General features: G+C 38.2%; 1 protein-coding gene across 3 annotated transcripts; it reads left to right on the forward strand.

Moving 5' to 3' along the window:
- Positions 1–416: 416 nt before the first annotated feature.
- Positions 417–24,708, forward strand: LOC107866739 (tetratricopeptide repeat protein SKI3). Of its 3 annotated transcripts, XM_016712694.2 has the most exons (21): positions 424–529; positions 601–759; positions 865–1,305; positions 1,400–1,483; positions 1,589–1,639; positions 3,905–3,997; positions 4,341–4,481; positions 4,611–4,691; positions 4,887–5,134; positions 5,215–5,386; positions 7,688–7,803; positions 7,895–7,952; positions 8,194–8,259; positions 8,389–8,601; positions 8,750–8,801; positions 9,151–9,524; positions 9,609–9,703; positions 21,118–21,360; positions 21,553–22,196; positions 22,438–22,641; positions 24,137–24,708. In XM_016712694.2, the coding sequence occupies exons 2-21, from the start codon at positions 757–759 to the stop codon at positions 24,319–24,321; spliced, it is 3,564 nt and encodes a 1,187-aa protein (XP_016568180.1). In that variant the 5' UTR covers positions 424–529; positions 601–756; the 3' UTR covers positions 24,322–24,708. The 3 variants fall into 3 exon arrangements, with proteins under 3 accessions (XP_016568179.1, XP_016568180.1, XP_047267373.1); XM_016712693.2 differs by having other exon boundaries at positions 417–759; XM_047411417.1 differs by lacking the exons at positions 424–529; positions 601–759; positions 865–1,305; positions 1,400–1,483; positions 1,589–1,639 and adding an exon at positions 2,541–2,680.
- The last annotated feature ends 155 nt before the right edge of the window (positions 24,709–24,863 follow it).

The raw sequence follows: 24,863 nt of genomic DNA on the forward strand, positions 1-24,863 counted from the left end.
TTCTTCTGTACGTAGCTCTGAGTGAATTTTCAAAGAGCAGGTTCCTAGCGTGTTGATGTACATAATAATAATAATAATAATAACGGACATCGATAGACCAGACCATATGCGTGAAATTCTAAGTTGTATGAGAGATCTAACCATCGCTTCATGGCCTCGTGAAAATGGCTGGTTTCTTATGCTATATATATCAAATGGCATTTGAGCTGAGCATGTCCAAATTTTGTTAGCTCTGTTTCAATCATTCATATTTACAACATGTTTATCTTTTTGGACGTATGTGCGCAAACAAAAAAAAAAAAAAGAAAGAGTTTAGATAGATCTCCCAATAACAATTTGAGGGTAATTTTGTGTCTTAAATAAGAAGAAAATTTAATTGGAGATATTAGGAATGTCCCATCAAATTATAGAAAAATGCAATTCAAAAGTGGTCCAAATTGCAAAGGCAAAAATAACAGAAATTGCAAAATTAACACTTGCAAATTCATGTCTCATAAATTTGGAGGACCAAAACAGCTTAAGAAATTAGGTACTTTAAAGCTATATTCCAAGCTATTGGGGATCATTTTTGTCATTTTTCAAACATATTAAATCTTACAGGCAGGGCTTTTGAATTGAAAAAAGAGCCAGGGGAAAAGGAAGGAAAGAGAGGGGAGAAGAAGAGATTTAATCGTCTGGAGCTGGATTGATTGTATAAGAAAGAGAGCGAGAGAGAGGCATAGATACATCGGCTGTTAACGAGTCTTTTTTTTTTCAATGGTTGGTTCTTCCTTTTAATCCTTTTTCTCTATATAGAATCGTTTACGTTTACGAGTACTGTACTCGTATTTCTTTTGTTCATCATTAAGTTTTTGTAACTGTCAGGGTGAAGAAGACGATACTGCTGCTGCTATAAGAGGGTTAGAAGAAGCAGTTATCTCCGAGCCGGGGGATCCTTGTCTTCACTTTGATCTCGGGATGTTGTTATGGGACAAGGCAGCATCAGCAGGAGGAGGAGGAGGAGGAGAATTGCGAGAAAAAGCCGCACAACATTTTCTCACAGCAGCCAAGCTCAACCCACAAAATGCTGCTGCTTTCACTTATTTGGGACATTACTATGCTCGAGTATCTCTCGACTCTCAAAGGGCTATCAAGTGTTATCAGCGAGCCCTCTCCCTTAATCCCCATGATTCTATTGCTGGCGAAGCTATTTGTGATTTACTCGACTCTACTGGAAAAGAGACCTTGCAGATAGCTGTATGCCGTGAAGCTTCCGACAATTCCCCCAGGGCCTTTTGGGCTTTTTCCAGATTGGGTTACCTTCTGGTTGTTGCTCCCGCCCCTCTCCCTCCCTAATCTTCTACATTGCCTTCTTTTTGGGGTGGTTCCCCTGAAACACATTGGTAACCTTGCCTTGCAGGTCAACCAAAATAAGTGGTCCGAAGCAGCGCAGTGCCTTCAGCAGGCCATTAGGGGTTATCCCACATGTGCTGATTTGTGGGAGGTTGATTACTTTCCTATTTTGTTTCTCCTTTCTTCTTATTAATTGCTCTAACTCTCTCTAGTTTACTTTGTCCTCACTCTCTTCTTCCATCTTGTACTTTTCCAGGCCCTGGGTCTTTCCTACCAGCAAATGGGCATGTTTACCGCTGCTGTTAAGGTAATTACCTATATTGTAGTTCGTAAGGGACAGTTAAACAAGTCAAAATCCATGATAGGGGGAGATTAGGTAATCTATGAAAAAAATCCCGTTGAAACATATGTAGGGAGATTGACAAGGATGTCACGCACCGTATTGGTGCAGGGTGGCTTTAATGGAGGCTCGCTTCGGGAGTCTTGTGTGATAAGTAAATGCCTCCTAAGCTTAAAGGTAAGTTCTATGGAGTGGCGGTCCAACCGACTGTGTTGTATGGAACGAAGCGTTGGCCGGTTAAGAATTCCCACAACCAAAAGTTGAAGGTGGTGGAGATAAGGATGTTGTGATGGATGTGTGGACTTATTGGGAGAGATAGGGCTAGAAATGAGGTTATTCGAGAGAAGATGTGAGTGATTTCGGTGGAAGACAAGATGTGGGAAGTGAGGTTGAGATGGTTTGGGCATGTGATGAGGAGATTCACGGATGCCCCAATACGGAGGTGTGAGAGGTTGGCTATGGATGGTTTCATGCAGGTAGAGGAAGGCCGAAGAAATATTGGAGGGAGGTGATTAGGCATGATATGAAGCAGTTGCAGTTTACATAACCCTTGATAGGAAAGTGTGGAGGATACAGATTAGTGTAGGGGGTTAGTGGATAGGAGTGTGTCCTTACTAATAGAGAGGATTGCTTTGTGTGTAGTTGTGTCTGTAGTCATAGTGTTATGCTTGTGTTTTGTTGTTTCTTGTTTGTGGTGTTTTGGTGTTGCTAGTGCTTCCAGATAGATAGTTTATAATATTAATCTGTGGGTGTCTTGTTTCTTGTATTATTCTGTTGTGTGTTCTTATGTTTTCTATTTGTTATACTGGTGTTTATCCAGAGCCGGGGGTCTACAGGAAACCACCTCTCTATTTCATTTGAGGTAGTGGTATGGACTGCGTACACTTTACCCTCCCCAGACCCCATTTTGTGGGAATACACTAGGTATGTTGTTGTTGTCGTTGTTGTTGAAACATATGAAGGGAGACTGAGCCACTTAATGGCGGATGGCATGCCTTGAAGGTTAAGGTACATCTCTAATTCTGTTACTTCTGCACTTCCTTTGTAGTTTTAATGTTTCAAAGTTTTGGTTATAGATACGTAGATATATATGTCTTAACAATAGTTGAACAGAGTAAGATGTTTGAATGTTGCTTCATTTGCTCCGTGCATCTTGCTATTTTTTTGCCGTTATTTTCCTTTAAATCTTGTTTTCACTACATTTCTTTTGAACCGAGGGTCTATCAGAAACAACCTCTCTACCCCACAAGGATAGGCAAGGTCTGCATACATGCTGCCCTTTCCAGATCCTACTTGTGGGATTGCACTGGGTTTGTTGTTTTTGGAGTAAGGTGTTTGAATAGTTAAGTGCATCTTGTCGCAATGATAGTACATCCCTATGATGCCTGCTACACCAGGATAATAAGGGGGTGGAATGGGTCATAGAAATCTGAAATTACATAATAAAAGTCTACTTTTCAAATGGCTTTGGAGGTATAACATTGGAGGAATGAAGTATGGAAGGAGTTGATAAATGCTACCCATGGTAAAGTGTAAGCGTGGAGAAATATTAAAGGGAGAGTATGGAAGAGCATTAGTAAGCTTTTGGAAGCGTTACAACCAGTTCACCAGACAAGTTTTACATTCAGATCCTGTTAAGGTAGCTTCCTTTGAGTGGTAGCTACTTGGGGGCATGTTTTCCCCAGAAGAATTTGCAGAACAAAGGTTCTGTCCTATGCAACAGATGCTATCTATGTCAAGAAGATCAGGAGTCAGTTGAGCGCCTATTTCTTCCTGCAGATTTGCCAGACAATGTTGGGGCTTATTTTTATGTATCAGAGGTAGTACTTGGGTGATGCCTCACAGTGTAAAGGGGTTAATGGAAAATGTTGGCAGCAGCAGGTGTTTCCTAAAGAGATAAAGCAGATATGGAGGACTGTTCCATTGTGCATCTTTTGGACAATTTGGCTGGAGAGGAACAAGGCTTCTTTTGAAGGGCAAAGAATTTGGATTCTAGAACTAAAAGTAGATGCTTATAAAATTTGTACTTCTGGTGTAGAAGTATCTTACTAATGATTTTGAATCAGTATATGGATTTCTTAGATCTGTTAGGAAAGAGAATGTAATTGGCTGCCTGCTCCATACTTTGTATTGCTGCTCCTTTCTGTACCATGTTGGTACTTTAATAAAAAACCTTATCAAAAAGAAAATGTCTGATACACATTGTTCAATCTTTTCTTCTCATTATGATAGTCCTATGGAAGAGCTATTGAATTGGAGGAATCAAGAGTATTTGCGCTGGTGGAAAGTGGAAATGTCTATTTGATGCTTGGTTCGTTTCGAAAGGTAAAATTTCTCCTTGCTTCTGGTCCATGCTTCTCTTCGTGTCTCTGGGTATTATTCTGCCAAAGAAAGTTATGTAAGGATAGACACGAAGTTCCTTTACTTATTAAAAAAAAGCTTCTCCCATTAGTTAAAAAAGAAGAAAAGAACTTCTGTTAGAGTAAGGCTATGAGCTCATATGGGTGAATACTTACATGAGCCTTATTTGCACTAGTATCATTTGCTAAGTAAATGATTTACACTGAGTTGCATAAAATATCTCCTGATACTAAAGCACGATCATAACTATTAAAGATATTCAGATTCTTTTAACAATTTTTTCTTTACTCTTCGATCCTGAATGAAGGGAATAGAGCAGTTTCGGCAAGCTTTACAAATCTCACCGATGAATTTGTCTGCACATCATGGGCTTGCCTCTGCACTCCTTAGTTTGGCAAAGGAATCTATTGATTCTGGCGCCTTCAAATTGGGAGCTTCACTCTTAGAGGTTAGCAATCCAGTAATTTTGAAGTTTCACTTGCTTCTGTAGTATTATGGTGCAGGACATGATTATTCTACTCCTTCACCTCTTCTTCTTTGGGTTGAGATTTTTCTCAAGTGTTTTGCTTAATTTCAGGAAGCCTCGAAAGTTGCGCTAGCAAGTACTTCGATTGTTGGCAATATATCTTGTGCTTGGAAGCTGCTTGGAGATATTCAGGTAGCTGCATCTATTGAATTATGTTTTTTCTTTGCATTATGCCAGTTATTTTTGAGCAATTCCATTTTCCAACATCTCGTGCCTTCCTACAGTTCTGTATGGAGCTTGTCAAGTCTTCCCCCATACCATTACTTTATGAGATTGACGTTTTAGTGTTGACTGGCTGACTATGGTGCTGTTTCTTTCCTTGGTTAGGTCACATACGCAAAATGTTTTCCATGGATGGATGAAGGAATGGGCCTAGGAGCTGACGAAAATTCATTCACTAGTTTGATCCTGTCATGGAAGAGAATGTGCTGTGTAGCAGTCAGATCTGCTTGTTGCTCCTACCAACGGGCTTTGCATTTGTCCCCTTGGCAAGCTAATGTGTATACTGATGTTGCCATTGCATCTGAGCTACTTTTCTCATTAAGGGAGAACAGTAAAGCTGACATGAACTCTTGGTATGTGTTTTATTCTATTGTTTAATGTATTCTTGCATTTGTACCAGCATAATCATTTATTACACTAGCTCATTTATCAGGTTTGTGTCTGAAAAGATGTGCCTTGGAGGCTTATTACTTGAAGGTTGCAATAGCGAGTTTTGGGTAGCTTTAGGGTGTTTATCTGATCATTCTGCATTGAAACAACATGCTTTCATACGGGCACTGCAGTTGGATGTATCTCTTGCAGTTGCATGGGCACATCTTGGAAAGGTAACTTGCTGCCTTAGTTTCCAAGATTTATCTGATATTATTTATTCTCGAAACTGTCAGAAATGGATAACTGGAGAAACTAAATCTTTAGTAGAGCACTTTGTATCATGGATCACGTAATTACTGTTCCATTTATTGAATATGTATGCTAGAATCCATAAATTCTGGACAACACTTCTTCATCAGGTCCTGAAGAACAACTTTTTGAGTTTGTTGGCTTCCTATTTAAATTGGTTCATGATAAGATATTAATCGCACGAGTCAAATACATGGAAAACTCATTCATTTTCTGCATGAATCGTTAGAAACATTAGATTGAGTGTGCAATTAAGCACATTTTCTTTTGTCAATCCAGGGTTGGATGATTTGCTTCTGATTTCTTAAGTTGTGCTTGTATTGTTAAACCATCAATGTACCATAAAAGTTCTTCATATTAGCCCTAATTGTTGTAATTAGGAAATTTAGCCGACCTATCCAGTTGCAGGAACTATAGAAGTGATCACAACATTGCTGCCTTAATTTTCTCCAGAAGGCCAAGAAAAACAACGACAACATGTCAGTGTAATCCTACAAGTGGGGTCTGGGTGGGTGGTGTGTACGCAGACCTTACCCCTACCTTGTGAAGGCAGAGAGGTTGTTTCTTAAAGCCCCTCAGCTCAAGTAAAATAGTTCTAAGCAGCTACGGAAAGGAAATGCAGTAGTGAAAAATACCATATTACAGGTAATAGAGAAGAAACAGTAACAACAAGAAAAAATACGATAACCGAAGCATAATAAACAAGAAGTGGTAATATAGAATCACAAAATAAATAAAAGGAAGGTAATTATAGAACTATTGGGGAGAAAAACCCGATAATGCTTGACAACCTACTAACCTTCTACCCCGATCTCCCACTTTCATACCTTAATGTCTAGGGTCATGTCTCACGTGAGTAAGCTGCAAGTGTGCCATATCCTGTCTAATTACCTCTCCTCGATACTTTTTTGACCTAAGTCTACCTCTCCTCATACCCATCATAGTCAACCTATGATAAGACTACAACTTTAGCATGTGAAGATAATGTAACTTAGTTACTTAGTTTCAGATAGGATAAAAGCAGTTATCTATTAGTAGTTATCTATTAGTAGTTGTCAGTAATTATTTGTAATAGTTATCTACAGCGGTAACTGCTCATGTCTTAGTTTAAATAGGAGAATCTGGTAGAGTTCTAAGGATAGAAGAAAAATATTATCATTGTCTTTATATTTGGAGATTTGTCCACTCCATACGGACTTGGTTATTGGTTAATATAGTGTTTAAGATCCTTGCACTTTCTTTAACCAGTAATATTTCCTTCTCTACCTCTTCTGCACCCTAGTTTCTATCAACCTCTCACACCTTTTCACTGGTGCATCAGAGCAGCTCCTCTTCAGTGCTCGAACCACCTCAGTCTTGCTTTACTCATCTTGTACACCACAGACGTCACTCACACCTTGTCCCGAAATTCCTCGTTCCTCATCATATCTCTTCAAGTATTCCCATACATTCATTTCAACAACCCCATCTCCGCTACTCTTTCTCCAAAAGGCCAAGTATTGTAAAAGTTTCTAAGTAGACTATAGTAATCAGGTATTATCTTTTTCTTTAATTTTCACTACTAACTGCTGCTTTATTTTCTTTGAATATCTTGCTATTTTGTTGCCGCTATTTCCTTTTCAATCCTGCTTTGCTCACACTTCTATTGAGCCAAAGGTCTGTCGAAGGCATCTCTACCCGACAAAGGTAAGGATAAGGTCTGTGTACGTCGTACCCTCCTTAGACCCACTTGTGGAATTACACTGGGTATATTGTTGTTTGTTGTCTGTGTAGAGGAAGAGGTGTTTGGCTCAGACTTGGGTGCAATGGGATTTGAGTATAGTTCCTTATGTGTTGCATAGCTGTCTTTTGGAAGAAGGTGAAGGGGATGCAGAGCATGAGATGTTGGTCCATTGGCCCTTATGTAGGAACTTTGGAGGGACAGCCAACAAGAGAGCATATGAAGGAGTAGAAAATGAGTTTTTACAGTTGAGAGCACCTTTAAACTTTTTAAGCATCCACAAGTTCCTATTTGTATAGATGACTGATAGAATCACGTCCCTTTTGTCACCTGCTCCACTCTTTATTTTTGGGCGGGGGCTGGGGGTTGGGCTCTCCTTATCCAATGTGCTGAACTTTTAAGCATTGCGAGTCATGATCATACTGTATATTAAGGTTGGGTTTGTTATGTAAATTGATTGATGCATGTGAGACCATTAGATCCGACTAAAAGTTGGGTTCTATAGCTTTATAGGCTGGAGGGGGAAAGTCAATTGTCTCAGCTAGCATTTGATCGTGCAAGAAGTATTGATCCTTCACTTTCATTGCCATGGGCAGGCATGTCGGCTGATGCTTCTGCACGGTAAATTCATTTATGTTATATAGAAAAGCATAAGGAATGATGCATTTGCCCATATTTCTTGTGAAGTATAAAGCTTACGCTTCTTAAACAGGAATATGAAACCAGATGAGGCTTATGAGTGCTGTCTGCGGGCGGTTCAGATCTTTCCAGTAACTCTTTTGCTCTCTTTAAGTGTTGTTTTCAGAAAATATTTCGACTTTCACGTTGTCTGGGAGTTTGTCATCTGCTTCCGCATCTAAAGTTTGTATAACAGGTTTCAGATACACTCTTATATACATGTGATTCTCCCAACAAATACAATTATTGTTTTATCAGAAAATTAATGCATGGTTTCTTGTCAGTTGTTTTTTGTCCTATTTAGAGGTTCTGACAGTGCCTGTCTATGAATAGCTTGCAGAATTCCAAACAGGTTTAGTTAAGCTTGCTCTGCATTCTGGTTATCTGCAATCACCAGAGGTACTTAGGCACTTGGTTTACAATCCATTATGTATGTGAATGTTTCTTGTCTATGTTTAGTCTCTGAGATACTGGCAAGGGAATCCTTCAGATAACATCGAGCGTAAGTTATTATAATTGTTATACCAGGCATTTGGAGCCATCCAGCAGGCTTTGCAGCGTGCACCTCAGTATCCGGAATCTCACAATCTGAAAGGGTTAGTTTGTGAAGCACGGAGTGATTATGATAGTGCTGTTGCGTCATATAGGCTGGCACGCGTTGCTGCCAGAGTTTTTGCAGGAAAACTTCCAAAATCATATCTTGCAGATATATCTATTAATTTGACCAGGTCACTTTGTAAGGTAATACACTTTTACCACATCTTCTCAGGTTCAAGTTCTTTTGCTTCGGATCCAATTTGCAATGCTACTCACTTTTGTTGCCTTTGTCAATGGGTGCTTTGATCAACCTTATCTTATGCAAGTTCTGAGATGCTTTGTATCCATACAGGCAGGAAATGCTGATGATGCTATTGAAGAATGTAAATATTTGGAAAGCAAAGGTATGATTTTTTATCATAATCACATTTTTGTTGTTCCTAGTTAGAAACTACTGCTATGAAAAATATCATGGTGAGCAATTAGGCCCTGCTGCTTGTCTGTGAACAAGTACAAAAAAATATATTATGAATTGAGAATTTATGCGAGTTTGAACTTCTAGTTGGACAATAGTGTTAGCCATTGGGCATATCTTACTGTTCACTTTAGCTAGTTGCTGAATTCGTGAGAGTAGCATCTTGCTTAAGAATTTATTTGATTTCTTGACCTACTTGCATGCTTTTGCTCTCATAATCTAAAATGCGCTATGGCGATGCTTGGTTATTTTGAACTTGTAATTTCCATTTTTGCTAGGTCTTCTGGATGTAGAAGGTTTGCAGCTTTATACACTTTCTTATTGGAAACTGGGCAAATATGACCTTGCTCTTTCGATGGCAAAGAGACTGGCCTCATCTGCTTTACCAACAGAGCATCCATTGGCTGCTGCCTCCCTCAGTTTCATCTGTAGATTAGTATATCATATTTCAGGGCAGGAATTAGCTATTAGAAACATTTTGCAACTACCAAAAAGAGCCTTCCAGAGTTCAAAAGTTAGGCTTGTAGCATCTGCTATGCATGCATTAGATGAAAGTCATCAGCTTGACTCAGTTGTTTCAAGTGTTCATGAGTCTCTTTCTTCTAGCAAAGAGATTGCTGCACTGGATTTCCTGGCCACACTGGGCTTACTAGTAAGTTTTCTCTTTCAGTTGCCTCTTTTTACTTGATCTTGGGCCCCTAAGTGTAAATCCATACTTCCTTATGGGGGCTTTTAGGTCAAACATGGATCCCAGGACTACCTCGAAGTTAAGAAGGGGGTCAATTATCTAAGAAGAGCTCTTCATATTTCTCCAAACAGTCATTTGATAAGGTACATTTCCATGTTGTCCACTTTGGCATGAACTAGTGAATTGTAATTGTTCAGAACACTTATATTCATGGGTTTCATTCATTTTAATCATGGTTTACTTGAGATTGGAACAGCAACAACTAAGCCTCAATTTTAACCAATCTCACGTATTATGATTTGCTTGAGATTGAAGAGTTGGCTAATTTGGATGCAATTTTGGTGGCTGTTACAGATTGAAGTTGGAAGAATACATGAGATTCTGTTTTTATTTCGGAAAGCATTTGTTTCCTTTTTTGTTTGTTAAATAAATGAATCGTATTGCCGTGGTTTGAGTTAGTCCAGAAGGAATTAGTTTGTTGTGGCTTATGATCAAGTTGGAATCAAGTTTTTGTTTGACGAAACTGGCCTGAGTTGAAGTGGTTTCGCCTGCCAATTTTAAGGAGCTCAATTAATCTCCTTGCTGAGACATGGATGCAGAATGACTATAGTATTCCTCCATGTCTGGTTCTAGCTACTTGAGACCCATCATCGAGCGGCGTTCCTGTCAACAAGTTTCTGGCAGTACAAATGTTTTACTATAGAAGGCTCAAATGAACTTGGAAAGAGAAGGCAGTGGAATAATTAAGGTAATATTTTGTTTAAGTTAGTGGATAAGAGGACCCCATGACAAGTAGTACATCAAGAAATAGATAACTTACACAAAAATATGGTTCAAAGACGCAATCATCTAAACAATTAGGGTCTGTTTAGGGATCTTATATGTGCACAGAAAACTAAGGGCCCGTTTGGATAGACGGAAAAAAGGTGGCTTTTAAAAAGTTCTTTAAAAGTGCTTTCGAAAGTGCTGAACTTATTTTAAAAATAAGCAGTTACGTGTTTGGATAAAAGTGCTGAAACTGAAAAAAAGTTATTGATGTGTTTGGTAAATAAGTGCTTTTAAGCACTTTTTTTGGTCAAAATGTCTGAAATACCCTCAAAGCTATTAATAATATATAGAGTTGATTATTATTAATTTTTACTTCTAAAATGATTCAAATTAAAATTAATATATATATATATATATATATATATATATATATATATATATATATATATATATATGTTACTAATCATTATAATTACATTAATAGATACATAATTGGTCACAAATGATATTATTTGTTTGATAGAAGGACTCCTTAATTAGAAATATATTACTCGTTGATTGAGTAATGACTATCACTATTAAAACATTGGCGAATACGAATGTTGTGTCGTAAAATATAGATGGATCATTCACTAATCATTCATGAAGTTGTATATCTTCAATGATTATTCTCCATATATTTTGGTTGGTGAGTTATTTTTTAATTAGAGAAATTCATATGTTGTACAATAATAATTGTCCAAATTTAAAAGAATATATTAAAGAAGGAGAATAATATATAAAAAATTCAACAACAACAACAACAAACCCAGTGTATTCCCACCTAGTGGGGTCTGGGGGGGTAAGATGTACGCAGTCCATACCTCTACCTCTGATGAAGTAGAAAGGCTGTTTCCAATAGACCCCCGGCTCAAGGCACGAGATACCACACAAACACATAGTAAAGCACAGAAGCAGATTACATATCATAAATACGGCACCCATACGTAATATAAAACAGAGGAAAGCAGAGGAAAGCACACAGATTCGTAATAAAACATGGAACACGGAACACGGAATCATAACAGGAATAAAACCCCCACCAAGTAATTACCTACACTAGCGACCCAAACTGGCCCTAATCCTCTGCCGTAATTCGCGCCCTCCAGACCTTCCTATCTAGGGTCATGTCCTCGGTGAGCTGTAACTGTTCCATGTCCCGCCTAATCACCTCACCCCAGTACTTCTTCGGCCTACCCCTACCCCGCCTAAAACCATCCAACACTAGCCTCTTACACCTACGGACCGGGGCATCCATGCCCCTCCTCTTCACGTGTCCGAACCATCTCAATCGTGCTTCTCGCATCTTGCACTCCACTGAAGTCACACCAACCTTCTCCCGGATAGTCTCATTCCGAACTCTATCCCCTCTAGTCAGTCCACACATCCAGCGCAACATCATATCACACAGCACCCCCGACGGACTACCACCCTGTAGAATTTGCCTTTTAAGCTTGGGCGGCACCTTCATATCACACAGCACCCCCGACGCGAGTTTCCACTTCATCCATCCCGCCCCAATACGGTGCGAGACATCCTCGTCAATCTCACCGTTACTCTGGATCACGGACCCGAGATACTTGAACTTATCCCTCTTACATACCTCCTGTGCTTCCAGCTTCATTACTACCTCATTCTCCCGCCTCACGTCATTAAACTTGCATTCCACATACTCTGTCTTGCTTCTGCTCACCCTGAACCCTTAAGACTCAAGAGTTTGCCTCCACCACCTCTAAAAGAATATATTAAAGAAGGAGAATAATATATAAAAAATTCATATTTCATAAATCAGAAGTTTCATACAAAAGAAGTACTAATATAACTAGAGCTAATTGGAATTGGATTTGATATTTATTAATTTTATTTATGCTTAAATCGTAACGCATAAGTTTCCAATTGGATATTATAATTTGAATAAGCGTGTATAAGGTCCATATTAGTCTAATGAGTAGGTAAAGTGATTGATTTTGATAGACGTTTAGCTTAACATATAACGTAACTTAGAAAAAGGATATATAGTAATAAAGGTATGGAATTTGATGGAGTTATGGAGAACTTGTTGTTTTATAGTTGACGGACGTTGAAATTTGAGAGTGTGTTGATACACTGCACTTTCTTCACCTTTATTATCGTCGTAATAGAAATTGTTACTCTATAAATATATTGATTGTTATTATTATCGTGATCTACATAACTCCATATATTGATAACATACTTAACTCACACCACCCGTCACGCTCTTGACACGAATGAATATTGAAGAATTTATCCATTATTATTATTATTATTATAATTATAATTTATATGCAAAAAAAGGTATTTTTATAACTTTTTCTTTTAAATAAAAAATAAGGATGCAAAAATCATACCTATCAAATCTCAGTACGTATTTTTGTTGTAGAGAAGAGACCATTGTTTTTGGGGCTACACAAGGGTAATTTTGGAATAAGGGAGAATTTTGAGGGACAAAAATGTCTTTAATTGGTCAAAATACAATGGCTTATAAACCAAAGAAAAAGTAAGTTGAGAATTGGAACTTTTAGTTTTTGGATTATAAAAAGCAAACTTTGCCTTTTTTTAATTAATTTTGAAACTTGCCAAACACTTGAAAAAGTAAAAAATAGCTTAAAAGCTATTTTGACCTAAATATAAGCCCATCCAAACACCCACTAATTAAAGTCAAAAGAGGTGTCCTAATATGTCTCGCCCCGAGCCTACACCCTGGATGTGACATGGCACCTGAAACCACGAGTGATCCCAAGAGAACCATTGGCCTGTCAAATTGTTCATAAACTCAACTTTGAAATTATACGGAGGCTGGAAATACAGTTATTTGTTAAATCTCTAGATATAAGAAAATAAATTTAACTTGAAATACTGCATATGAACTTTGAAAGACAACAAAACATCTAATTGTTTAATGTTTAATGAAGCCTCTATAGCTCATGAATTGAAAGAGTTGCTGGGACATGGCTCGGAGCTACCTTTATTGAAACTAACAACTGAAACTATCTAATAAGCTGAAAAATTCAAAAAAATCATCATCAAGTCCTCTGGATGTAGAGTGGACTCACCACAAGCTGATACAGGATGGTCTAATGAAATGTTTGACCATGGTCCTGAATCTGTTTGTCGGAATCTACATCATAAAACGATATAGCGCAAAAAGAGTGTCAATACTTTGAATATATTGGTACACAAAAGCGAAAAGAAAACTGAAACTGACATAACCTTTAAATTTAAAACATAACATATGACATAACGAAGGAGATGTGAAACAAAAGACTTATTGATTCTTCCCTTGCTAATTTTCCGGGACTAAAGTAGTGTGGTGAATAAATTAAAAAAAAAGGGCATATAGAAACTTAAATAGTGAACCTCATGAAATAAGCCCGAAAACAATTAAGTTGAAATGTCAAAGAAAACTCCTTTATACAATCATTATAAATAATGAGTAGCTTGAACAAATATCGTGTCTTTCTAAATTTGGGGAGTTTCTCTTAATAGACATAAACCATGTGAGCAACATGGAATCCAATGTCTTGCCCACATTGAAAAAAGCCGTCCTACACCTTGGCGGGGTATAAACCAAAACGTAAATTATGGATCCATCTCTTAGCCCGAAGGCAAACCTACATGTGGCAACGTAGTTTTGGGGCATGTGACCTCGGACTCATACCCAACTTGGTGCTAATAATCCTCCCAAAACATAATAGCTCCTCATATTGTAGGTCTTAAACTACTTTCTAAAAATCATAATTAATCTCTACATAACTGTATCAAGAAAATTATCTTTCTCTGCGAGCCTTGGCTCTAAATCATAATAACTTACCTTTCTCTTTTCAAGATACGATAATTTCTCTTCACTTTTTTTTGTAATGATATGTTATTATATAGGAATTTTCATAAATTGTCTACCTTTGAATATACTTAATAACAAAACTATAGTTAAACCATTTGAAACATGAATGCAAATTTTTCGATACAAACTCCTAAGTTAGAAAATTTAAGTGAAACTAACCTTTAGATATGAAAATAAGAAATAAACTGTACGTTTAAGAACCACTTTAATTTGAGAAATAATTCACGACACTTAATATAGAAGAAAATTATGACAGAATTCAAGAACGACACTTCGAATACTTAAATCTTCAAAACCCTAACTTGAAATCATGACTTAAAAGGGGATTATGACTAACTTGTGGGGATGAATAGGTTTCCCACGAAAGGTATTGCTTTTGTGTACCTTAAAGATGAACGATGGAGAAGAATCCTTTGGATTTTGGAGCCCTAACTTGATTTCTCTTACAACTTGAAGGTTGCAAGCTTGAGAGAATGGGATAGGTTTTTTTATTTTAAAGTGTGGGTTTTTTTTTATGTTTAAGGAGTTTTTTTTTTAATGTGGGAGGAATGGTTTCTAAAATAGAAAAGACCATTTAGGGCTTGAAGGTTGCAAGCTTGATCTGTTTTTTATTTATTTTTGAAGCATACACAAGAAAAAATTTGGGGCGTTACATAATATGTGCAAGATCATTTTCCAACACTTCGAATGCTCTTTTGTTCATTTTCCTCCAAAGTATCGTATAAGCCAGTCTTTACATTATTTTCTTCTTTTCACTGTCTCAAGTGTTGCTCATTGTGAGATAAGCAAAGAAGAAGAAAATTTGGGAATAGGTTGCTTGATTATTCCCTAAGCACTCAGGGTTTAAATAACCTTTGGAAGTATTACACATAAGGAAAGAAAACGAAAGACAACAATTATATTCCTGCAAAATCTCTGTATTATGGGATATGGGAATCATTCTACATTTAAATCATATATAATTTTACCATATTTAATACCCCTCAAGCTAGAGCATAAACATCGTATGCTCATACTTGCAATGAACATGGTCAATTATGGATCGTCGGAGTGATTTTGTGAGAACATCTGCTAGTTGACAAAACTCATAACAAGATACATCCAAATTCAATCTTTTGTCGAATGAAGTGACAATATGTTTCAGTTGTTTCATGGAACACTGGATTTGAAGAAATATGGTGTGACTTGATTATCACGAATCAATTTCATAGTCTTTACGTCTTGATGAAGTTGTCTTACCCATATAAACTCATAATTAGCTAATACGACATCCCAATATTCCGCCTCTGCGCTTGGCCTAGCCACCACATCTTGCTTTTTTACTTTTCTAGGTTATTAGGTTGCATCCAAGTAAAATATAGTAACCTGAAGTGGATTGTCTATCAGAGGGAGATCTTGCCTAGTCTGCCTCAGAATACCCAATAATGTGCATATCCCTTGTCTTAATGTAATGAACCTTGTCCTGGAAAGCCTTTCACATATCTTGGAATCTGAATTAGTGCATTCCATTTTCTCCCACAATGTGATCTGAAAAACTGGCTAATCACATTAATATCAAATAAGATGTTAGCCGTTGGTTGTAAGATAGTTGAGTTTGCCAACAAGTTTCCAATATCTAATTAATCTTTTAGAGGCCCCTCTGGTCCTATAATAATTTGATTGCTTTGTATATCAAAGAACAAAGTCAACTTTAAGATCCTTAAGTACTAAAGGTGGCATTAAAACATGTTTATTCACTGTGAAATCACTTTATGAGACGTTGCTAAGGAGAGATGAATGCATGTTCCCCCATTGTGCTATTTGGGTCCCCAGGGTTCTAAGGAAGGTGCGTTTCTTCGTGTGGTTGGCAGCAAGGGGTGTGATTTTGACAGCAGAAAACTTGAGAAAAAAGATCATCCATGCTAGCTGGTGTTATGTGTGCAAGAGCTTGGGTGAAGATGTGAATCACCTCTTGTTGCATTGTCATGTGGCTAACCGGCTTTGGAGAGTGATTCTTAATCCGTCTTTGGAGAGTGATTCTTAATTGGTTTGGGTTGCAATAGGTGATGCCAAGAACAGTGAAGGAGGCATTGCATAGTTGGGGATACAGGAGGGGAAGGAGTCCTAGGGCTTGGAAGGCTGCACTGTTAGCACTGTTGTGGGTTATTTGGAGTGGGAGAAGTAGGAGAGCTTTTGAAGGGGTTGAACAGGATTTTGCAAAGCGGCAAAATAGTCTTGTGTTTCTAGTTTGCTTTTGGTGTTCCCATGAGACCCCGACTTCTATAGAAGATTGGGTTTCTTTTTTTGAGAACGATGTTTTGATGTAGGTTCTCTGTATTAGTATCTCTTGTATATGGCTTGTATATGGGGGGGAGGGGGGGATCCCCCAATTGTTAATAAAATTACTTACCTTATCAAAAAAAACTCTGTTTATACAACTCCAGATCAGTTTTTTTTTCTCTGGGCGAAGTGTACGGATAGCCTTATTTTCGTATTGCTCTGATTTCTATTTTATTATGTCTTATTCCTTTTATGTTAAGCCATCCATCATGCTTCATGTTTCATTATGCTCCTGTTTACTCAGTGTTGTGAAAAGCGCTGAAGCGTGAAGCAAAGCGAAGCGACAGTGGGTCGCTTTTTACACTTGAAGCGTTGAGGCGAGAAAAAAGCTCTCACTTTATGTCCAGAAGCAAGGAGCGCTGAAGCAAAAAAAGCGCAGAAAAGCTTGCTTAAGTGGATATTTAAGTTTTTTTTAGGGTTTTATTGCTTTATTTAATTTATTTTGGTTAAGACCCTTAAGTGACTATACGACTGCATTGCTGCTACCGCGACTTTTCTGGAACAACTGCTGAAGGTATACAACTTCTTCTCTATTTCTCCTCCTCCTCTTCTTCTTCTTCTCTATTTCTCTTCTTCTTCTTCTCCTATTAGGGTTTTCTAGTTTTTTTTCTTCTCCTCTATTACTCTTTTTCATCTTCTTCTTCCTTGTTTTTCAGTTCTGTTTTACTTTTTTTTTTCCTGTATGTAATCTGACTTTCAATTTTATTTTTTTCTTTGTTTTTTTCTTCCTCTCTATTTGTGTTGGTTGATTAAGACGCAAGACTGATTTTTAGTATTTTAGTAGTTTGCTTGAATGCTTGTTATGACTATCTATTCTCTTTTTAATTTGAGTATTGAATGATTATGTTATTTATTGAGCTCTTGGTTATTTATTTATGCATGTTTAATATTTTTAAATTTTGAACTAAATAGCGCTTTGATGGAAAAAAGCATGCACTTCGCTTCACGCTTCTCGCTTTTGTGAAGCGAGCCCTCGTTGCTTTTTTTGGCCTCTCGCTTTTCAAAATACTGTGTTTACTATTCTCTATCTTGAGCCGAGGGTCTATCGGAAATAGTCTCTCTATTTCTTTGGAGGTAGCGGTATGGACTGCATACATTTTACCCTCCCCAGACCCCACTTTTGTGGGAATATACTGGGTTTGTTGTTGTTGTTATTGAAGTGCACGGATAGCCGAATTTAGGTTCCCCATTTAAGCCATAGCCATAATGTATAAAATACCGCAAGTTTAGCTGCTTAGGGACCAACTCCAAGCATTTGCGACTGAAGTTACAAAAATTTGTGTTTGAAGTTTGGCAATAAATTTCTGACATTTTGCCTGAATTGGTGTCTGAAATTTTGGCTGAAATTGTAGGATTATTGGCAAGGGAAAACTGGATGCCTGAACTTACGCCATTTATGATTGAACTTCCGCCATTTTTGGATGATGTCGGCCATATACGATTGAAGTTCATCGATTTTTTCATGAAGTTCAACCATATATGATTGACCTTCAAGCATTTTTAAGACTTGTTAATTTGAAATTGTGTTTGGAATCCATGTAGTTGATAAGTTGTGGGTGCTAACTACAAAATGCAAGTGTGAAAGATAAGTAGTGTGGTTCCAGCATTGTGAGAGCTTCTCGAAAGCGGTAATTGCGAATTTTAGGTTAGTCTTTGCTTATCCCAAACTAGAGCAAATCATTGGAGTATGGAGTTATATGATTAGGACGAAACCAGAGAGAAGAATATAATTTCTCAATGTCATGAAACTGTGACATTATTACACATTAATGGGGGAGAAAGAATAAGACGAGAAACAGAGGAGCAACAGTTTTTTCTAAATTTTCTTACACTGGCTACCAGTTAAATATTTTAGAAAAACTAGGTATAGGTTAAAACGAGCCTTTCCAAATAGGCTACCAGTGGCAATTGCTACCTTTCTCTGTCATTCTTCTGCCCTCTGTGTGTCCCTTTCCTGTTTCTTTCTATCTGTGTACTTCATCTCCTACGTTGTTTTCTCATGAGGAGACATTGTAGCTTCGTGTGAGGAGTTGACTTTATTCCATTCTTTGTCCATTTGACATAAAAGCAAAACTTTTAACATTTCAGTTGCAAAATGGGATGAGTCAGAATCGGACATTCATCTCATTGCACGCCTCTGATTTCTCTATTGCTGGCTGATCTAGCTTTACATTCTCTCACTATATTATACAGCATCAGTTGTCCCTCTCTGACTCAGCTGAGTCTTTGAACCATGGTACTGTTTGACATGGTTGGTCAGCCAATAAAAACTATGGTTGGGACATGTCAGTGTTTATAAGTGACTGGAAATTTGTAATCTGAAGATATGTTGAACGCAAATGAATAGAACTGCAAAAAATCACATTCCTTTGGGATATCACACTTTGCAGAAGTCCAAAGATTTTCAATCAGGGCATTTTTTATGCTAGATTTCATAATTTTGGACATGACATGTAATAATATCCATGAACTGGTTGCCCAAACCTACCTTGAACATTCCAATTTAATGACAGACATGTTTTTCTCAAAAGAAGAGAAGAAAGACTTATGCTTTTGAAATGTTCAAGGTAAGTTTGGGAATGGCCTGGGGAAAAACTTCTAGTATTAATATTGGTATGGGAATAGTCTAAAGACTACTTTTCTATCTGCATACACGTAATGGAAGTTATGACTCTGCACTTAATGCTGTGGCTTAGTGGTCGATGAGGTTGAAATGGACTATGGAAGACCTAGGTTCAAATCTCAGCAAGAGGCAAAAAACGCCAGGTAAAATTGTCCCGTCGTCTAAAGCCTTGGTGGAGAACCATGGGAGATAGTAGATGTACTGTTGATTAGTCGAGATGCGCACTGTATGAACACTATTATTATAAAAAGATAAATTACGGAAGTCATGATTATTGGTCCCAGTCTGTCAGTTCGAATGTCAGTTCCTATTTGAACTCCTGCAAAGAATTCAATCTTCTACATTACAACAACAACAACAGGCCCAGTGTATTCGCACAAAGTGGGGTCTGGGGAGGGTAAGATGTACGCAGTCCATACCGCTACCTCCGAAGAAGTATAGAGGTTGTTTCCGATAGACCCCGGCTCAAGATATTGAATATTAGATATGGGGGTGGATGACATAACAGAAATAGAAATAACAAACACAGAAATAACAGAGATAAGGCGTAAGGAATAATAAAACATAAATCAAAGAAGTACGCAATACGAGATATAGGGCAACACGCAATAAGAAAATAGGAACTGAGAAATTATGAATGGGACTGCCGCGTAGAAGTAACAAACACTTACAAACCATTGGCACCTATGCACACAGTCCTAATAGTACTAGCCTGCTAGCCTTCTACCCTTATCCGCGGCCTCCACACCTTCCTATCTAGGGTCATGTCCTCAGTAAGCTGCAGCTGCTCCATGTCATGTCTGATCACCTCCCTCCAGTATTTCTTCGGCCTACCTCTACTCCTCCTGAAGCCATCCAACGCTAGCCTCTCACACCTATGAACTGGGGCACCCTCGTCCCTCCTCATCACATGCCCAAACCATCTCAGCTTTCCTTCCCGCATCTTGTCCTCCACCGAAGCCGCTCTCATCTTCTCTTGAATAATCTCATTCCTAACCCTGCCCCTTCTAGTAAGCCCACACATCCAACGCAACATCCTCATTTCCGCCACCCTCAATTTTTTGATGTGGGAGTGCTTGACCGGCCAACACTCCGCTCCATACAACATGGCCGGACGGACTGCCATTCTATAGAATTTGCCTTTAAGCTTAAGGGGCACCTTCTTATCACACAACACTCTACAACATGGCCGGACGGACTGCCACTCTATAGAATTTGCCTTTAAGCTTAAGGGGCACCTTCTTATCACACAACACTCCCGAGACGAGCCTCCACTTCATCCAACCTGCTCCAATACGATTAGTGACATCCTCATCAATGTCCATGTTTTCTTTTAACTCGAGGGTGGGGGGAATCGAGTTTGCTAAGTTTACTTAGACTTTGAAAATCTTCACATGGATGTCTTGTTATTCCTGCACATAATCTCTTACTGAATATCATTGGTCAGTCTTCTCTCATTTTGCAGAACTGATATGTTCTGTCTTGACCTTTCTACTTCTTTAGAGGTAGAGGTATGGACTGCGTACATCTTACCCTCCCCAGACCTCACTATGTGGGAATACACTGGGTTTGTTGTTGTTGTTGTTGTTGTTGATATGTTCTGTCTTGATTTTCATTCTTGTGTTTTTTAAGCTGAGCTGAGGGTCTATTGGAAGCAACCTCTCTACCTTCCAAGTTGTAGGGGTAAGGTCCGTACACACTCTACCATGCCTAGACCCCACCTGTGGGATGGATTACATTGGGTATGTTGTTGTTTCTATAAGTGTACATTTAATTATGGGCTATTTCCTTTGAATTACTTGCCGTGTTGATCTTGAAACTTGATTGAGTTTAGCAAATGCATTGTGATTGTTATTCCCTATATGAAACTTATTTCGATTTGTAAATTTGTGTTCTTCGTATGATGATCAAAATTGATTGATCTTCTATAATATTCTGGTGAATAGGACCCTTCTTGGCTATCTATTAGTATCCAGCAAAGAATGGAAAGATGTTCACATTTCAGCTCGATGCTTCATAGTGGATCCTTCTGAACATCAGAAAAAGGAAGGTTTTAAATCCAGTGTTGAAATATTTGGTGCTGGAGCAGTTGCTTGCTGTACTGTGAGGAGCGGCAACAAGACATTACCCATGTCCATCTGTAGAGAAAATTCGAAGTTAGCGTGCAAAACAATCAAGATGCTGCAGAAGTACTGTTCGTTATCCACATGCCTTAGGACTTTATTTATGAAATTTTATTTCAATTATACACTTTCTGCAGCTTGCTTATTGATAAATGAATCCGATGCTCCTAATCGATGGGAGGAATAGACGTGAATTTTTGTCCATGAAATATATGCCAAAACTGTTCTTCACGTCTAATTTAAATGCTATATGTATAGGTGTGTCCATCAGGAGCCTTGGGACCATCATTCGTATTACCTGCTTGTACTGAACTATTTTCAGCAGGCGCGGGAGGAGAAATTTCCGCATAACCTGTGTGTTGTTCTTGAGAGGTTAATTAATGTGTCTCTTCAAAGTGAGTTTTATGCAAAGGAAGACATTTCTTCCCAATACCAAAAGTTCCAGCTTCTGCTTTGTGCTGCAGAGGTTAGTTTGCAATGTGGGAATAATTTCGAGTGTATTATGCATGCAAAAAGTGCTCTACAGATGCAGCTTTCAGATAACTACCTTTTCTTTGCACACTTGCTACTGTGTCGTGCCTATGCCGTGGAAAATAATTATGTTGGGCTTCATGAAGAGTATGTAAGGTGCTTGGAGGTCAAAACTGATTATCATATTGGTTGGATTTGTCTTAAGTTTCTTGAAAGTCGATACAAGCTGCACTCAGATTCCAGTTCGTTAGCCTTGGCCTTTCAAGAGTGTAGCAAAGAAATAAAAACTTCATGGAACATGTGGATTGCTATATATAATTTGGTCCAAGGTCTAACTGCAGTTTGGAACGGGGAATTTATTGGTGCAGAAGAGTCCCTTGCGCAAGCTTGCTCGTTAGCTAGTGGCGAGAGTTGCCTTTTTCTTAGCCATGGTAACATTTGCTGAACAATTCTGAAACTGACTATAATACATTTAAACTTTCCTATTAACTCATTTTTTGGGCAGAAGCGTATTTTCCCATCAAAATCTTCTATTTCTCTCTGTAGAAGTCGCATAACTACCCAGGGGGTTGCGTTTTCTTTCCTTCTATCTGGCTTCCTCTCTTTCCTTCCATGTTTATCAAAGGCTGATGCTATTTTGGTTCAGTTGGTAATGAGAATTTGATTATTCAGGTGCTATTTGCATGGAGATTGCCAGGCTGCAGTCTGATTCAGAATTTTTATCACTTGCTATTAGAAGTCTGAAGAAAGCAAAAGACAGTTCTTCGCTACCGCTACCCTTTGTCTCACTACTACTGGCACAAGCAGAAGCTAGCCTCGGCTCTGAATCGAAGTGGGAAAAGAACCTCATTGAGGAATGGTCATCTTGGCGACCAGGTTTGATTTTTTGACTTTTGGTAATTCATTTATGTTTTTATTTAGAGCAGTTAAGTTTGGACCATGGTTTGCAACTTCGCTTTAGTCAATACTGAATGCAATATCTAGTAATGGGTCTTTCAAGATCAGACTACCTATACACTATGGTATTTCATTAGGAAAGTTTGCCATGTTGCTGGCCCTCTTAGTCCATTCTTGCCAGTGTGCGAGCTTGCTTACCCAGTCACCTTTAATATTCTGTCCATTCTTGCCAGTGTGCGAGCTTGCTTACCCAGTCACCTTTAATATTCTAAGTTTTTTTAACTAAGGTTTGGACAAATGCTATTGGGGTTGAAATTTCTTTTTTTTTTTTTTATAACCGTGGTATCCGGGCCAGCTTGCGCGCACCTCGACTAATTTCATGGGATACCTACCACCTCCCACCAATAATAGGTACCTGAAATTTCCAATTTCATGCATAGTGTTCGGCCAAGGTTTTCAAATATATGCATCTCCATTTGAATTCCATTCTAGTTCCCTGTGTTTCTAGACATAGCTAATTGAAATGTGATATGCAAAGGAGGAAAAGTGAGATATTGGTACAGAATATTTGGAGAGTTGAGCAACACTCTGCCTTTATGGAACAGTATCCACACAAAGAAACTGAAAAGGAAAAGAGAAGAGTAACCTATCCTCACAAATACCCAAATTTTGGATACTTATGGTCCACAACTCGTGGCAAAATGATCAGGTGACAACAGGAAACTTGAGCTCTAAAGTGAGGCGTAAAGCAAGTTGCACACTTCGCGTCGCTTATGCAGTGGTTTAGTGAAACACGATGGCGTGTTTTCTGGTAATCCTGTCACCAAGTACCCTTTTAAAGGGAAAGGTTAAAATGAGGTTTCTGGGTTCTGCTTTAAAGAAGATGATAAATAATATATTACTCACCACTTCAGTCTCTAGTTTGATGGTTACTTATGTTTTCATCTCCGCCATCCCAATATCTATGAAAGATTTCTAAATATGTTCCCTTCCTTCCATTCATGGGCACACTAAAGGCAAACGATATTATTAGTTAGCAAAGTATTATGGGTCAATATATTAGTATAAGAAAAATGAATCATGGCATTTGAATTAAAAAAGATAAAATAGCAAATTTAAGATGGTCTTAACTTGATTGACATGGTTTTCTCATCAGTTTTTTCAATTCTTCCACCCATATAATTGCACATATTTCAATATCTTGAGCTCCTAGTAGATCTTGGTATTCTTCAGTGCTCGTCGTCTTTGACAAGACTGAGACTGACTGGGGCTGCCTATTTGTACCGTTGCTCTTACTAGCAAAAAGACAGAAAGCTATTATTGTATTCTTACTATTGCTGGTTTGTTGCTGCTGCTGCTCGGAGACAACAAATACGATCCAAATTTGTGGATCAATGTCAGAATGGCAAAATAAGAATTGTAACTTGATCCAATAATTGCTGCTCATGCTTTGGCTTCATCATGTTTCTTGCAGAGATTAGGCCTGCTGAACTATTTTTCCAGATGCATTTGCTTGCTAGACGGCTGAAAGAAGGTTCTGCAGCTATCTCTAATCTGGAGCCGGCTACAAGTCCTCTAAGATGGATACTTCAAGCAATCCACATGAATCCGTCTTGTTTGAGATATTGGAGAGCTTTGCTGAAGTTGTTCGACAACTAACTCAATTCGGTCCTTTATGCTACTACTGGCTAGGCATTTAATTTTTCATTTATCTCTGCCTTTGTTTGGCTAGGCATAGTGTAATTTAGGATTCCTTCTTTTCTTTATTTGGCCAGTTTAATTCTCCTTCCTTCTGTGCAGCAGTCCATTCCTTCCACCTAACGTGTATCGTCATATATGCATAATTTGGCCATAGGTATCTCATAATGTAGACTGGCAGCTGTATCAGTCTCATGTTTCTGACGTTTCTGGCAGGTTTGGCAAGTGTTATCAGGGTTGGGAAAGACTGGTTAACAATTTCTTCTTGATTGTTCATAGTGAGGGAAAACGTTATAATTTTATTGCAGTTTGTTAATTTACATATCAAACACATGAGCTCTTATTGAATTCCTCAGCACAAGCACTTCCTTAGCACACGTCTAGCTGCCCAAGTCGCTTGTTTGAATAGAGTTTAGTGTGATCTCAGTTGCTCTTCCGATGTTCTTACTGGAGTTGATTGTGTAAAGCCAACTTGCCTATTGAGTGGCTTGTCTCATATAAAA

Source organism: Capsicum annuum, chromosome 4 (assembly GCF_002878395.1).
Source record: "Capsicum annuum cultivar UCD-10X-F1 chromosome 4, UCD10Xv1.1, whole genome shotgun sequence".
In the NCBI taxonomy this organism is placed as follows: domain Eukaryota; kingdom Viridiplantae; phylum Streptophyta; class Magnoliopsida; order Solanales; family Solanaceae; genus Capsicum; species Capsicum annuum.

Bases quoted from the DNA above. Each gene is read 5' to 3' on its own strand.
- LOC107866739 (XM_016712693.2), top strand. The intron at 1,640-3,904 runs GTAATTACCTAT...TCATTATGATAG, and splicing joins TGTTTACCGCTGCTGTTAAG to TCCTATGGAAGAGCTATTGA. The intron at 22,197-22,437 runs GTAACATTTGCT...TTGATTATTCAG, and splicing joins TTGCCTTTTTCTTAGCCATG to GTGCTATTTGCATGGAGATT.